At 57.6% G+C, this 14,039-nt stretch overlaps 1 protein-coding gene across 6 annotated transcripts; it reads right to left on the bottom strand.

Moving 5' to 3' along the window:
- Positions 1-1,480: 1,480 nt before the first annotated feature.
- ADAMTSL4 (ADAMTS like 4) lies at positions 1,481-12,177 on the bottom strand. 6 transcript variants are annotated; one of them, XM_074188733.1, is made up of 17 exons: positions 10,341-11,948; positions 9,820-9,927; positions 9,461-9,518; positions 8,910-9,265; positions 7,966-8,689; positions 7,502-7,604; positions 6,389-6,525; positions 5,794-5,998; positions 5,361-5,533; positions 4,808-5,219; positions 4,443-4,572; positions 3,920-4,124; positions 3,612-3,788; positions 3,167-3,355; positions 2,872-3,051; positions 2,379-2,523; positions 1,481-1,940 (listed from the first exon to the last, which is right to left on the bottom strand). In XM_074188733.1, exons 2-17 carry the CDS (start codon positions 9,837-9,839, stop codon positions 1,804-1,806), a joined length of 3,351 nt encoding a protein of 1,116 aa, XP_074044834.1. In that variant the 5' UTR covers positions 9,840-9,927; positions 10,341-11,948; the 3' UTR covers positions 1,481-1,803. The 6 variants fall into 6 exon arrangements, with proteins under 6 accessions (XP_074044834.1, XP_074044833.1, XP_074044831.1 ...); XM_074188730.1 differs by lacking the exon at positions 1,481-1,940 and adding an exon at positions 12,091-12,177 and having other exon boundaries at positions 1,983-2,523; positions 10,341-10,433; XM_074188731.1 differs by lacking the exon at positions 1,481-1,940 and having other exon boundaries at positions 1,983-2,523; positions 10,341-10,433; positions 11,267-11,949.
- Between the last annotated feature and the right edge of the window lie 1,862 nt (positions 12,178-14,039).

Genomic DNA, 14,039 nt, shown 5'->3' with positions numbered 1-14,039 from the left:
CAGCTCCCTGGGGTGACGTCTGGGCCCGGGCTCTCCTCCCCTCCCCTCCCCCAAGTCCAAAGGAAGTGAGGATGGCCTTCAGGTGGTCTGAGAGTTCCGAGGGCGCTGCCGCACCCTTGACCCTTGACCCTCCGTGACCAGAGGCCCCATAGGCATCCTAGCTCACAAAGTGACGTGTGCGTGCATGGGCGTGCGTGTGTGCGTGTGCCTGTGTGTGTGTGCGTGTGGCTGTGTGTGCGTGCGGGCATGTGGCTGTGTATGCGTGTGGCTGTGTGTGCGGGCATGTGTGTGCGTGTGCTTGTGTGTGTGTGGGCATGTGTGTGCGTGCCTGTGTGTGCGTGTGTGTGGGGGGGCATGTGTGTGCGTGCCTGTGTGTGCGTGTGCCTGTGTGTGCGTGCGCGCCTGGCCCAGCCCTTCCCCTCGCGGAGTCCAGTGGGGCGGGCGAACCGGGGCGGGGCCCTGGGCGGGGCTGCGGCGCTTCTCCCCGCTCGGGATTGGCTCCCCGGAGCGAGGCCGGGCCAAGCCTGCCCAGCAACAGCCTCAGAAGGCGCGGCGCGGGCGCCCCGCCCCGCTCTTCCAGGAATCGGCCGGGAGGGGCCCGCAGCCCGGCCCCGCCTCCCGCCCCCCCCCGCAGCCCGGCCCCCGCCCCCCCCCCCCCCCCGCAGCCCGGCCCCGCCCCCCCGCAGCCCGGCCCCGCCTCCCGCCCCCCCCCCGCAGCCCGGCCCCCCCCCCCGCCCCCCCCGCAGCCCGGCCCCGCCCCCCCCCGCAGCCCGGCCCCGCAGCCCGGCCCCCGCAGCCCGGCCCCCGCAGCCCGGCCCCGCCCCCCGGCCTCGCCCCGCCTCCGGGAATTGCTCCTGTGCCTGCGGGGGCCCTTCAGCCCCGGCCCGTCCTCGGCCCTCCCTTAGTTCCTCCCCTCCTCCTAGCCGGGGCCTGGGGGGCAGGTGGAGGCCGCTCCGAGCCCGGCCCAGGCTCCCCCGGCGCCCCTCGGACGCAGGCGGGGGCGGCTCCCCCTGGGCTCGGCAGGGCCGGGGTCCCAGGGCCGGGGCCTCAGGCTTCTCCCCATCCCCCCAACTGTACCTTGCGAGAGGAAGGGGCGGGGCGGGGCGGGGCCGGCCGAGGAATGCGCCTTTGGCAGGACACCGCGTCCCCGGCCCGGCCCGGCCGCCCCCGCGCCCAGGTCCCGCTCCGGCCCGCGCGGGCTCCCCGCTGGGCCGGGCCGGGCCGCCGGCGCCTCGCGCGTTTCAGCCCCGCCACGGGCCCGGGCAGCGCGGACTTGGGCTCTAATGGCCGGGAGCCCGGGCGGCCCCGGGCCCGGGGGGGAGGGCGCGGCGCCCCCTGGTGGCGGGCGGCGGCCCCGGGCCCGGCCGGTGTCTGCGCGCCAGGTGGGCGCCCCGCCCGCAGCCCCCCGCAGCCCCCCGCGGCGCCCCACGACGGCCCCGCCAGGACACGAGGCGCCTGCTCCGAGTCTCACAGTCGTCTTTAATAAGAAATAAATTAGTCCTGGGGCCGGAGCCCCCGGGGCCCGCGGCTCCCGCGTGTCTCCGCCAGCCCGGCCCCCCGCTCCCTCCTCGGAGCGGCCGCGCCAGGCCCGGCGTCCCGGGCAGTCGGGGCACAGGGCAGCGGCGCGGCCAGCGCGGGCCGGGTCAGCCTAGGGGCCCGGGCCGGGGGGAGGCCGGGCCCCCACGCGGCCGCCCGCACGGGGCTGGCGTCCCTGAGCGTCCCACGAGGCGGGGCGGCGGGCACGGAGGGGAGGGCGTCCGCGGGGCGGCGGGCAGTGACTGGAAGGGCCACTTGGGGCTCCTCTCAAGCGGGCTCCGGGGGTGCCCTGTCCTGGATGTGGGCACAGGAGCGGCAGCAGGTGGCTGTGTAGTAGGGGTAGACGCAGAGGCGAGCCTGGACCACCAGGGGGCAGTGCGGGGAGTTGTCCTGGCAGTGGTCATCTAGGGAACAGGGACGGGCGGGTCAGGGGAGGCTCCTGGGATGCCGCCCTCCGGAGATGCGCTGCCCTGCCCTCTCCTGCGCCTGCTCCCTTCCTCCCCTCGCCCCCCCCAGGTAAGTGGGGCAGCTCAGTGGTGCGTGGATAGAGCCCTGGCCTTGGATTCAGGAGGACGGGGTTCAAATCGGACCTCAGACACTTGACTGACTAGCTCTGTGACCTTGGGCAAGTCACTTAACCCCATGGCCTCCCTTCCGGGACCATCTCCTGATTCCTCTCTGACCACTGGACTCAGATGGCTCTGGAGGAGAAAGTGAGACTGGTGACCTGGCACGGCCCCCCTCACTCAAATGCAATTCATGGACTTGTCGTGGCATCGCCTCCCCGATGTCCTGGTCTTGGAAAATAAAGGACAAACACCCCCCCGCCCATTCTGGCTTACCTGGGTGCTGAGTACAGGGTTGATTGTTACATGGTCTTTTCCTGGAAGGCCGAAGGTTAAGGGGGCATCGAGTGCTAAGAGTCTGGTTGGCACTCAGACACTGGACCTCCCTCATTTGGACGCCCCCCAGACATGTCCTTGAGCACTGGAGCAAGGGGGTTGGTAGAGAGAATGAAGAATTGAGGCCTCTCCTCCTACATTTCCTCCCATCACTCCACAGCTGCCCACCCATCTTTCTAAGGAAGAGAGACAGAACCCTGGGACATTAGGAAGGGAGAGTCTGGAGGAGGGGGCCTTGCCCTTTCCCTACTTGAAGAGGAAAGAGGGAAAAGACAGAAGCTGAAGGAGTAAAGATCTTGGGGGGGCAGGGTTCTAGGGCCTGGGGATTCCCAGAGAACCAAGGAGACTGCAAGAGTGGAAATCGGGTTTATTGCTTCTTCATAAGAAAATAAGGGCCAGTAACGGGGGTGGGGGAGGAGGTAGGGTCACTCACAGTACTCCAGGGGGTGGAGAACCATCGGTCTTGGCAGCCATCCCCCTTGCAAGGTTGCAGGGTAGGGGGTCTAGGCAGATGGGTGCAGTTACCAGGAGAAGTCACATTGAATTCAGTTCCCAGTTTGGTCACACAGATGACATCTCTCCGCTGTGTCCCGGAGCCACACTCTGCAGAACACTGAGACCCCCAGAAGATGAGAGCCTGCCTTTATTTCAACCCCAGGATCACCACCGGTGAGCTTTTGGTCACCACTCCCATCGTGCCACCCCATTTCCCCCGCTGCCCTCCTCACCTCACCCCAGGGCCCCATGTACCACTGCCAGCTTGGCTCACAGGGCCCCAAACTGCAGGCCCGCATATCAGGGGGGCGGCTCCCTGTGGGGCAGCTTCTTCCTTTGCCCCCCAGCCCTTCCTCTTCTTCGCCACTCCCCAAGCAGATGACAGACCGCCTCTGAATTCCTGTCCCACATTCAGCTGAGCACTGTTGGGAAGTAAGGCAAGGCTGGGTGAAAAGGACCTGGATGGCAGACTACTAGAGAAGAAGGAAGAGTCTGGTTTTTGGACAGATTAAGGCCATCTGTTGACCTTAATCTGATTTAAATGTGCCAAATTGCAAAAACTGCCAAGGAATCTTGGAGTCAGGGTTCTGAATTTGGAGAGATTTTTAAAAAGTCTGAAAAACTGAATTTAGAGATTTTAGAGCCATTTGGGCCATCCTGGATTTGCATTTACTCTACCTTGGAGCTCCAGTCACTGTGGAACCAGGCCATGGTACAGGGCCCCATGTTGCAAGCCTCTCTGCTGGGGGGCCGTGGAGGCCCCGAAGTGCATTCCCGCTCACTTACTTCGTCACCATGGTTCCCCACACATCTCACTTGCCGGCTCCGCTGGCCTCGACCACACCGAACGGAGCACTAGCAAACACAGGGAAGCTCATCAATGAAGAGATCCAGGATTCTCCAGATGAGATGACCCCTCAGGCCTCCAATCCATCGGGCTCCCCCACTACAGGCTGTCTGCTCCCCTTCACTCATCCCTGGCTCACCTGGCTCCAGGCAGAACGCACTTCCCAGTGGCCACAGAGCCTCAGCTGGCAAGTCTGGGTGACGTTGGGCCGTGGGAGATGACTGCAGCGCTCCAGGGGCACTGAAGAGCCACCCCCACCAAACTCTTGGCGACATCGCAGCTGGCGGTGTTGGGTGCCTGAGCCACAGGAGCGGCTACAAGAGGTCCATTCACCTGCCTCCCAGCTATGGAGGTTGACATGGGAGGACACAGGTAGAAGAGGAATGGCAAAGACATGGAAGACAAGGGGAGGGCAGAGTCAGACACAGTGGAGCAGGAGACCTGGGGGACGAGGGAGACTGAGACTCTCCAGGAGTTTGGAGTCTTGGTATCATTTTGCTTTTTTGTGGAAGTGAAGAAAGAGGACTCAGCTCATGTTTCCTCTTCCCCCTTTATGTAGCCCCAAGAGTCCTGATCTCTTCCTGCCTCGGGGACCCCTGATCCATGAAGAGTCCAGGTGAGATTAGGAGCTTGTGTCTGTCGTTAGTGCCCTGGATACTCACTAAGGAGGACACGGAGGGCCGTGACATGGCTCTGGTGGGGTGGGTGGTCGGGCACCTAGGACACAGCTTTCTTCATCCAGTTCCTCTCCAGAATCACGGGACACACAGTGGAAAACTGGGCGCCAGACACCTGGACAAGGAACAAGGGAAGGGGATGATTAGATAACCTTCAAACTTTACACACGGAGGCAAGAATGGTTTCACTAGGATCCCATGGATTGGGTTTCAGGGATGTATCGGGGCTTGGCTCAGTGAGTTTAAGAAAGCATGTCAGAGGGAGCTGGGAGCATGTTTCAGAGTTGGAAAAGCCAAGGATGGGGGTGGTGTGGGGTTTGGGGCTGAGGATTGTGGGATGGAGATCTCACCTTTTCCACAGGATGCTGAGCACTCTGAATATCCTGTTCGTTTCCAGTATCCCGCTGAGGATGCCAGGGGAGGTCTGGGGTGGGGTGGGGCGGGCAGAGGGGGAATCCGGATCTGACGCTGAAGAGTTCCTGGGGTCCGAGCTAATCGGGGAGGTGCCGGAGGTTCCAGTTTTAGACCCTCTGGGGGAAACTGAGTCGGCATGTGATGATCTGGTCGTTCTATTGGCTGCCCTGAAATCTCTCCTCTCTGCCTCCTCCCCCATCTATTTTTTTCTTCTCCCCAGGGCTTCACGCCCTCACCAGACTGGTGTTGGGGAATAGGAGGGTCTAGGGTGGGGTCTCCAAGATTTGGAGAAGGTAAAGAGATGAGGTATTGGTAGGAGACACCAGGGTTTTCCTCTTGAAAAATCATCTGGGGGTTGTAAAAGAGAGAGTAACTGTTAAGAGTGATTCTGTTTCACTTCCTCCCCATGCACAAAAAGACCCTTTTCTGCAGGCCCTAAACTCCTTGCTTCTTCCTTGCGATCGTCAGCCCCCTTTAGTGCCTACTTACATAGACATCCACGGGCTGTGTCGTGGGGCCTTCAGCTGTCAGACTCTCTCCCCTCCCTTCCTCCCTGGGGGGCCGATTATACTGGAAGATAGTGCCCCCAGCAGTATAGGTTCCAGGGGGGTCAACCGCCCAGTTTCCATTAATGATGGACTTGCCCCCAGGACCACGAAGTGCTGTTGGAGGAGTAAAAAGAAGGGAGGTCATTTTATTCTTCCTATATTTCACTTCCCTACTCATATAAAGGTTAATTTCCCCAAAATTATTTCCATTCTGACTTTTTGAGGTCAGACCATGCTTCTCACTTCACCCTCCCACCCCACCCAACCTCCACTGCTTCTTCAGTCATGTAGAAATGGATGTGTAGGGAGGAACAATGCAAAAATTTAGAGAAGTATGGACAATGAAGACGAGGGGGTGGGCGAAGAATTCTCACCAAGGTAGTTGGAGCTGGGTCGAAGCTGAGCAATTTGTAACTGAGAGGCCCCAGCTGGTATTAGCAGGATCTTATGATAGCCCAGAAGACCCCCTCGGTCTGTGAAGTTCCCCGAAACAAAATGGCAAGTGGAGTTATCTCCCCCACAGACACCACAACCATCTGGGCGTCTGCCAGAGCCAAGAATGCCATCACAGCCAGGGCTCTGAGAAGGGAAGGAGATACATAAGTGAGTCATGAGGGCTATGCCCACCCCCACTCTCTATCTCTCTGTCTCTTTCTGTCTGTCTGTCTGTCTCTCTCTCTCTCTCCTCAGTCTGCATCCATGAGAACCCAGTAGCTCTCTGCATTCCAATCTTCTCCGGAGTAGATAGGGGAACCTTCACTTTTGTAGCTCCTTTGGTCTCCCGTGAAAATGACACCCTTCTCTTGGGGATCCTCATCTCTCCAGTTCTACCTACAGCCTTCCTCTCTGCAATCTCAGACCTGGCTGCCTCAGTGTATGAATATGTATGGTGTTAGGACCTTGGGATGTCCTTAGACCCTGCTTCTTCTCCCCTCACTCCACCCTAGACCTGGGCTAAGAATTCCTTACCAGACACCGTCCAGCCACACAGATGTCTGGGGCTCCAGGTTGGCATGGCGTGCCATCTTGGACTTTCTCTGTGTGACGGACATAAAATCGGAAGCCACGAGGTCGGCAGTTCAGCTCGCAGCGTTGGGAACTCTGGACTGGGATAGGATGAGGGGAAACATCGTTGAGAGATAGATAGACTCATCATGGGGTCAACAAGGGTTTGCCTAAGTTAGCAGAGAATCTATGAAGGTATACCTACATCATTATGGATCAGAGAAACTAGCTAAAAAGAAAAGAAAGTGATTCTGAATTTGGGAGAATCATTTAAAGTTTGTCAAAGAATTAGGTCAGAGGGACCAATAAAGGAGCTTTGAAAAGGGGTGGTCACCTGAGATTAATCACGGTCATTTGAGGTCATATCTGGAGCACTTGGCTTTACTTATGGTCAAATAAGCCTAGAAATGAATTTGGACTCTTTAGAAACACTCAAACGAAATGCTGAGAGCCGCTGAGGTTACCTGAGGACATTTGGGGTCTACAAAGCAAGCCCTGAACTGAGATTCCCCTTGCCATGCCTATTTTCTCAGGTTACATTTATTCCACGTCTGGACACAGCTGATCTAGCCAGAGGGGACAACAAAACTGCTCAGTTGTGGGGGGCTGTTTTCCTTCAGCATGGTTCCATTACTTTCTGGTTGCTTTGGCTTTTTTGAGAAAATTCGGCATCACAGAAACCCAGCCTCCACCCCCCCCCCCCCACATACACACATGCCTGCCTTCTTTCCCTCCTAGATCCTGGCAGGAACCTCTGAAGCACAAAGAGCCATCTATATATACCCTACCTCCCCTCCTGCCCCCAGCCACTCAGCCTATGTAAACAGCCCAGTCTGCCTGTTGGGGAGGGAAAGGCGGAAATGGAGGAATTCAGGGAAAGGGGATCCCCTTTGCCTGTCCTTTAGGGAAGAGGACTATCTCATATGGGTTTATAATCCCTCAAAGCAGAAACTAAAGAAGGAAAACTGAGACAGGAGAGAGATCAGGGGAATTCATAGACCAGAGATATTCAGGGGTAGAAGAAAGCTGTCAATGTGCAGCCTCCTCGGCCTCGGGGTCCTGGGTTTCAGTGCTCACCCTCGGTGAAGGGCTCCCACTGGTAGAGTCGGCCCATAAATTCCTGAGGATCAAAGGCGGCACACTGCAGGGCCCGTGGATCCGGCTGTTCAGGGGGACATGGCTGAGGGTGGGGGAAACACAGGATCGTTAGGGCTAAGAAAAAACAATAGGAGGGTAGCAGCCGAGGCTTGGGATGGAGGAGGGAAGAAGGAATCAGAAACCAAGCGAGCATGCCCTTCGGCCTCCTGACAAAGATCCAGGGAGGAGGCTGAGAAAGCAGAGGGGTACAAAGGATGGAGACACTAGGGTTTTCCAGCCTCAGTACTCGAGTAGATAAATTGGGACCTCAGATACCAGTCACGCCCCTCACCCGTTGCCAGGACAATTTTCCCCAAATTATTGGAGCACAGCTTGGGTTTCTATGCAAACAAGCTAGGAAGGCGTCTGGAGGCCTCGGGCCTGGGGTTCGAGGCAAAGCTCACCTTCTGGATGCAGGCTCTCAGTTGCTCATTCTCTCCGGGACAGTCCAGGGCAGAAGCACTGGGGGCAAATATGCTCCAGAGGGGACCCGAATTGGGGCCAGAGCTAAGTAAGGGCAGCCAGCTCTCTGAACGCTGAGGGGGGGTTTCGACAACCTGTCGATGTGCATTTCTGGGAGCCCACTGCTCTCTCCTTCTCTGATGACCTTGGCTTTGGCCCTGGCCCCGGGAGGTGGAGGAGAAGGGAGGGGGGGATCTTTTCCATTCCAGACCCACTTGTGGGAAATGATGTGGTCTCTGTGGGTGGACCTGATTAAAGGAACTGCCTGTTCTGGGGGATGGGGTGGGGGTGGACTTTGCTTTGGAGCTGGTTGTCTTTGGGGGTGTCTGTGCCCCCAGAGACTTAGTAGCAGAGGGCACTTCTGTCCCAGGACTTTGGGGACTGTAAAGTTCTTCCAGAGGGGGCAGTTCTGTAGAAGAGATCTGGATTTGGGGGAGCTGAGTGTTAGCAGGTTGTTCTGTCTTGACATTGAATGCATGGAAATCCTCTGTTTTGGAGTCTTGGAGGGGCTCACCCTCTGAAAATAGAGTCTGAGAAGCCTCATCACTGAGGAATTCCTTTTGGGGCAGTCTGTGTGGGTGCCTCCGGTTCCGATGTAGGGGCAGAGCGAAGGGAACTCTCCCATAGCCAAACATTCCTGGTTTGATGGGATCTCGAACCCGAGACCTAGGAAATTGGTATAGTTACAGGGTTGTGGTTCTGCTACTTCTGCCATATAGCTAAAATCCTGAATTGCCCTCCTCCACGGCCTACTCTTGTAATCAGCCTCATTTCCTGATCCTGTCTCCTAGTCTCCATTGCTCCAAGGCTGGCCTATTGAGCTCCAAATCTTATCTCTCTGCTGAGGTATATATATCCCATCTGATTCCAACCTCATTTCCCTTACCTCCTTGAAGCTGAAGTCTCTCGAGCCTCTTCTTGTCCTCCTTGGGATTGGGGGCCTCCTCGAGGTCCGCTCCTCCCCCTTGGCTCTGGCTTGTAAAGGGGAAGGGTCTCCCTGGGGGGTTGGGGTCTGACATTCCGGGATCGAGCAGGCAAGGGCTCTGGATGTCGAGGTGGTCTGGGTGGTAGAGGCAACCCAGTTTGGAGTAAAGAGGTGGATGACTGGCAGACTCGGCTCCGGCGTTGGATCCCAAGCCCACAGGGTTGAGAACAAAGGGCCCATGGACCCCAGGAACCCCAGACACCCTCAGAGCTTTTACTTTCCTCGGGAGGTGCTTGCCGTGACTGGCGAGGGGACACCTATTTGGGAAAAAAAAGAGACAGATCGAGGAGGACTGGACTAACAAACATGGGAAGGGGGAGAAAGGGAAGGGTTTGGGGGGTTAGATGAGGAAGGAAAGAGTAATCTGGGGCAAAGGCTCTAGGAAATGATTTGGGAGAGAAGGTTCTAGAAAGACGGGAGAGGAAGCAAAACCTTGCAACCCCTTCACTGACCTTCTGGTCTAGGCTGAGTTGAGGAAGGAGCAGGAACAGCATGAGAGGCAGTCTTAGTCTGAGGAGCCAGAGGCAGAGTAGGGGAGTAAAGTCAGTAGTTAGAATTGAGGTCACAATCTTTCTCATCCAGGCCATCTCAGATATCTCAGTGAAGTTTTAAGCTTTAATAACTATCAAACTTAAACTTTATGAAAGCTTAAGACTGTGCTAAGACTTATGGGACAGCTCATACAAAGCCTGGCCCACTACATCTGGTCTTGGGGCTTCCCAAAACAGAAGGGGTTCTTAACCCATTCTTCTGCCCTTTCCATTGTCTTGTTTTCTCCTCCTGTACTTCCCTTCCCATTTTCACCTCTTACCTGCTTGCCCATTTCTCCATTGTTCTCCTTAATCTCCCCAGCCTCAAGAATCTGGAGATAACACACCACTCAGAAATCTGGAGGGTTTAGTAGGTTTTGAAGAAAGACCTGAAAGGAAGGTGGTTATAAATAAAGATTACCCCCGCCTTTTCCCTGGACAAGAGGTTATGTCCTTCGATAAAAGTGTTCAAGGTGGAGGGCAGAAGTTAGGACATAACCCTAGTGCTAAAACATGCTGGCTTGTTGGCAAAAAAACAGGACCTAATATCCTCTCCTCTTCTCTGGTCCCTTGAGATCAGGACAGTCTTCTCTTTTCCCCTCCGTGTAGCTGAAGGTTAGAGGACTTTACCCCCATTATCCTGGCTTTCCCAGGCATCTCTTTTTCCTTCCCCCCCCCCCCCCACCAAATCCCTCACTACTCTGATTAATCTCCCTTTCCTAATCCCTGGTTTCTGGTATTTCTCTCCAAGTTCTGACCATGAGGATTCTTCTTGCTTCCTGGCCACATTCTACATACCCACCTCAGTGGGTGCCAGGAGAGGGTATTCATCTTCTCCGTTGATCTCCCACTTTCATAGCCTTTGGTTTGCTTTTTTCTCTTTGGCCTACAGGTTCTAAGAGAGGAGAGCCCGTGTCTTTTTTCTTTCCTCCAGTTCCAACTGTAAATCAACTAAAGGTTTAAAAAGCAGCAGCAGATTTCTCTAGCTGGATGGGAATGGCCAGTCGAGGCAATCCAGGAGGAGCACTTGTCTAGGCTCAGTCTCTCATCAATTTGTCCAGCTGTGAGAACAGGCTAGGTGCTGCCATGAGAAATCCTGAGGGCCAAAGTGCCTTTGGCTCCCCCTTTTTTTTGGAAAGTAAGGAAATCTAGTCCTGATCCTGTTTGGACCAACATGAGTTCTGGTGAAGTCTAAGATCTATTACTTCTTTTTCTTGCTCCCTACCTTCTTCCTTTGCCTAGGCTCTGAGCCCTGGGCCCCCACCCCTGTTCCCAGTTCTGCTTTCCAGGAAAAAAAAAGTTGTTTCTGTTGGAGCTAAGAAGCACCCGGGAGAGGAGTCCAAGGGACCAAAACAGAGATGGGCCAACCATGGGGTTAGAGAAAGAATGAAAGAGATTTTGGATGGAGGTGCAAAAAAAGGGTCTGTGCTCAGCTTCACTGTCCCTCCCTGAAATTACCCATTGACTTGAAAATGTGAGGGAGGGAAATGACTGGTCAGACCAGAACTGGCTGGGGTCATCTCTGCCTGGGGCCTGGCAGCCCCTTCCCCCTTTCCCCAGGGGTTGGGCTGGCCCTGCTGAGGTCAGCAACAACGCCTATGGGGCAGGGGGCCATGCTGGGGTTCCAAGGAGGGTGGATGAGAGAGGGTTGCATACTTTCACAATAAATTGCCATTTCTCTGCTTCTAGCCCTTTCCTCCCTTAGGGGAAGAGATAAAGAGCCCTTACCTGAGGAGGAGAAATTACCATCTGCTTCCGATTTCTCTATCTGTCCCCCAGACCTCTTTGTGGCTGTTTCCCTGCCACCCCAGGTCTACCCAGATGACTCCCCAGGTCTCTGCTCAGTACACATAATCCCATTCCTAGCTCCTTTTGGCTCTGGCTGTTCCCAAGAGAAGTGGGGGCCAGGGGGTGGGGGTGACGTGAGCTCCTGGGGCTTGGGCCAGGCCCTGGCTCCCTCTCTGGAAAAGTCCCCGGCCCCACCCTCCCCAACACAGCTGGGCAGGGGGCCGACCCCCCCCCACTGGCTGGAAGGGACCGAGACAGATATAGAGGCAGCCTGTAGTCCTGTCAAACCCTCTTTATTCCCCTCAGGCCCGGCCCGGCCAGGCACCGGGCACCTCTCTGCCCAACCTGGGGTCAGCGGAGGTCAGCAGAGGTTCCCGGGCTCCAGCAGCTGGTGACCACCCCAACGGGCCTGAGCTGGCCACACCCCCTCCCCTGCCCAGGCTGCTGGAGATGAAGGAGCAAACCAGAACCTGGGAGCGGGGTCACCTCCCCGCTGGACGTCCTCCCGGGCTTTGGGGAGAGCTGGGGACGGGGAAACGTGTTGGGGGGGGCGTTTTCATGTCCGCTTTTCTTGACCCCCCTTTGCTCCCTCTCCCCTCCAACCGCAGCCTGGGCAGGGATGCCGCCCGCGGCGCCCACCCTCGGGGGTCTGAGCCCCCGCCCGGGTCGCAGCCACCTGCCCCCCGCCCCGAGCCAGAGCTCCGCGCGGGGCCGGCCGGGGCGCGGGCGGGGGGCGCGGGCCGGGGCGCGGGCGGGGGTCGTACCTGCGCGGCTCCGCGGCCCCTCGGCGCTCCGGCCCCCGCGCGGCTCCTCTGCGGCCGCTCCGGCGCGGCCCCCGAGCCCGGCTCCGGCCGCTGCGCCCCCGCCCCGGCCCGCCCCCGGCCCGCCCCCCGCCGGCCCGCCCCCCGGCCCGCGCCCTCGGACGGCCCCCCGCGCTTCCTCTCCACGGATGGACGGGACGGGGCCCCCGGGGCGCCGCGGCCCCCCGCTCCCCGCAGCCGCCGGGGCTGGCCCGGCCGAGACCCCCGAGGGCAGCCCAGCCGGGGGGCGCGGGGGGACTGGGGCCCGGGTGCGCCGAGCCCGTGGGGGAGCGTGGGGAGACGGGGGAGCCCCGGGGGGAGCCCGGGAGCCTGCGGAGGGGCCGCTCGCGGCTCTGGCCCCTCCTCCTCCTCCCCTACTTTGTGTCTCCCCTCTCCCCCCGGAGAGGCCCGGGACCCTCTCCTCTTTTGTCTCCTCCTCCTCTTCCTCCTCACTCACCCCCTGCTCTCCACAGCTCACTCTCCCCTCCCCTCCCCTCCCGTTCCCCCCGGGACAGGTCCTGTCCTCCCCTCCCGTCCCCTTCCTCCCCCATCTTCCTCCTGGCTACTTTGTATCTCTCCACTCTCCCTTCCCTTCCCCTCTCCCTCCTAGCCCTCTCCTCTCCCCTCACTTCCTCTGCCCTCGTGGGGCGGGCCCGTTCCTTTCTCTCGCCTCCTCCCTCCTCTGCCGTCCCCTTACCTCCCTCCTCACTCAGCTCCTTCCTCTCCACTTTGCGTCTCTCCTCTCTCCCTTTCCCTTTCCCCTCTCCCTTCCATGCCTCTCCTTTCCCCGCCTGTCCTTTTTCCTCTTTCAGGGACCCTCTTCTCTTATTCTCTTCTCTCCCCCTCCTCCCTCCTCCTCCTCCCCCCTCATTTCCATCCTCTCTACCCTGTCTCTTCCCTCTCCCCTTCCCTTCCCCTCCCCCTTCTATTCCTCTCCTCTCCCCTCCCCTCCTTTTTCCTCTTCTCCCCCCTTTTCCTCCCCTTTCCCCATTCTGCCCCATTCCTCTCTGACGCCCCCTCTGTACTTTGCATCTCCCCAATCCCACCACGGCCCAACAGCTCTCAGCAATTTTTTCCTATAAAATGAAAGGGTTGGATTCCCTTTCCTTACAGGACTGTTCCACTTCTAAATCAGGGATTCCACAATTCTTAATTCCCAACACCTTTATTAAGATGCCACAACACATTAAGAATGGCTTTAAACCCCCATAAAGCCATAGCAGAATATATTAATTATTGAATTTCACTGTTTCACTGAGTGCATATTTTGTATCCATAGCGGGAGGTTTCGGTGCCAGCATTTGTTTTATGTTTCGGTTCTACCAAACTGAACTACTTTTTTTTTTTTTACCATCTCCGTGAATGTCATTCATTCTTTTTCCACTAATTTCTATTCAAATTTTACCTAATTTTTTGGTGTGGAAGGGAGGCCAGGTCTCATCCGGGACTGAAGGTGCACCAGTCACTCATTGCTCCTATTTATTTAATTGCTGCTGAGTGTGGAAGATTTGACCTGCTCTGTTTTTAGCCTGGATTGCTTCACCCTTCTTTGGCAGTGTGGATAGCACCCCTCAACCGGGGGCCCACCCATAGTGCAGACACCCCATTAGCTTGAGCCCTTTTACATGTTGGAACTCCAGAGCTCAAGCAATCTCCCAACGGAAGCCTCCTCAGTAGAGAACTAGGTGGTTCAGTTCACGCTAGGCCTAGAGTCGGGAAGACTGGAGTTTTTTGAACTCAGATACCAGCTGTGTGACCCTAGACAAGTCACTTCATCTTTGCCTCAGTTTCCTCAATTGTAAAATGAAAACAGTAATAGCACCTATCTCCCAGGGTTGTTGTGAAGATTCAGATACTAATGTAAAATGTTTAACTAGCTCCTAGGTGCTTCTGTTCCTAACAAGCACAGAACT

Source organism: Macrotis lagotis, chromosome 5, assembly GCF_037893015.1.
Source record: "Macrotis lagotis isolate mMagLag1 chromosome 5, bilby.v1.9.chrom.fasta, whole genome shotgun sequence".
Lineage (NCBI taxonomy): Eukaryota > Metazoa > Chordata > Mammalia > Peramelemorphia > Peramelidae > Macrotis > Macrotis lagotis.
The sequence above is the reverse complement of the archived record's forward strand: the minus strand, read 5'-3'. Positions and strand labels throughout refer to the sequence as shown.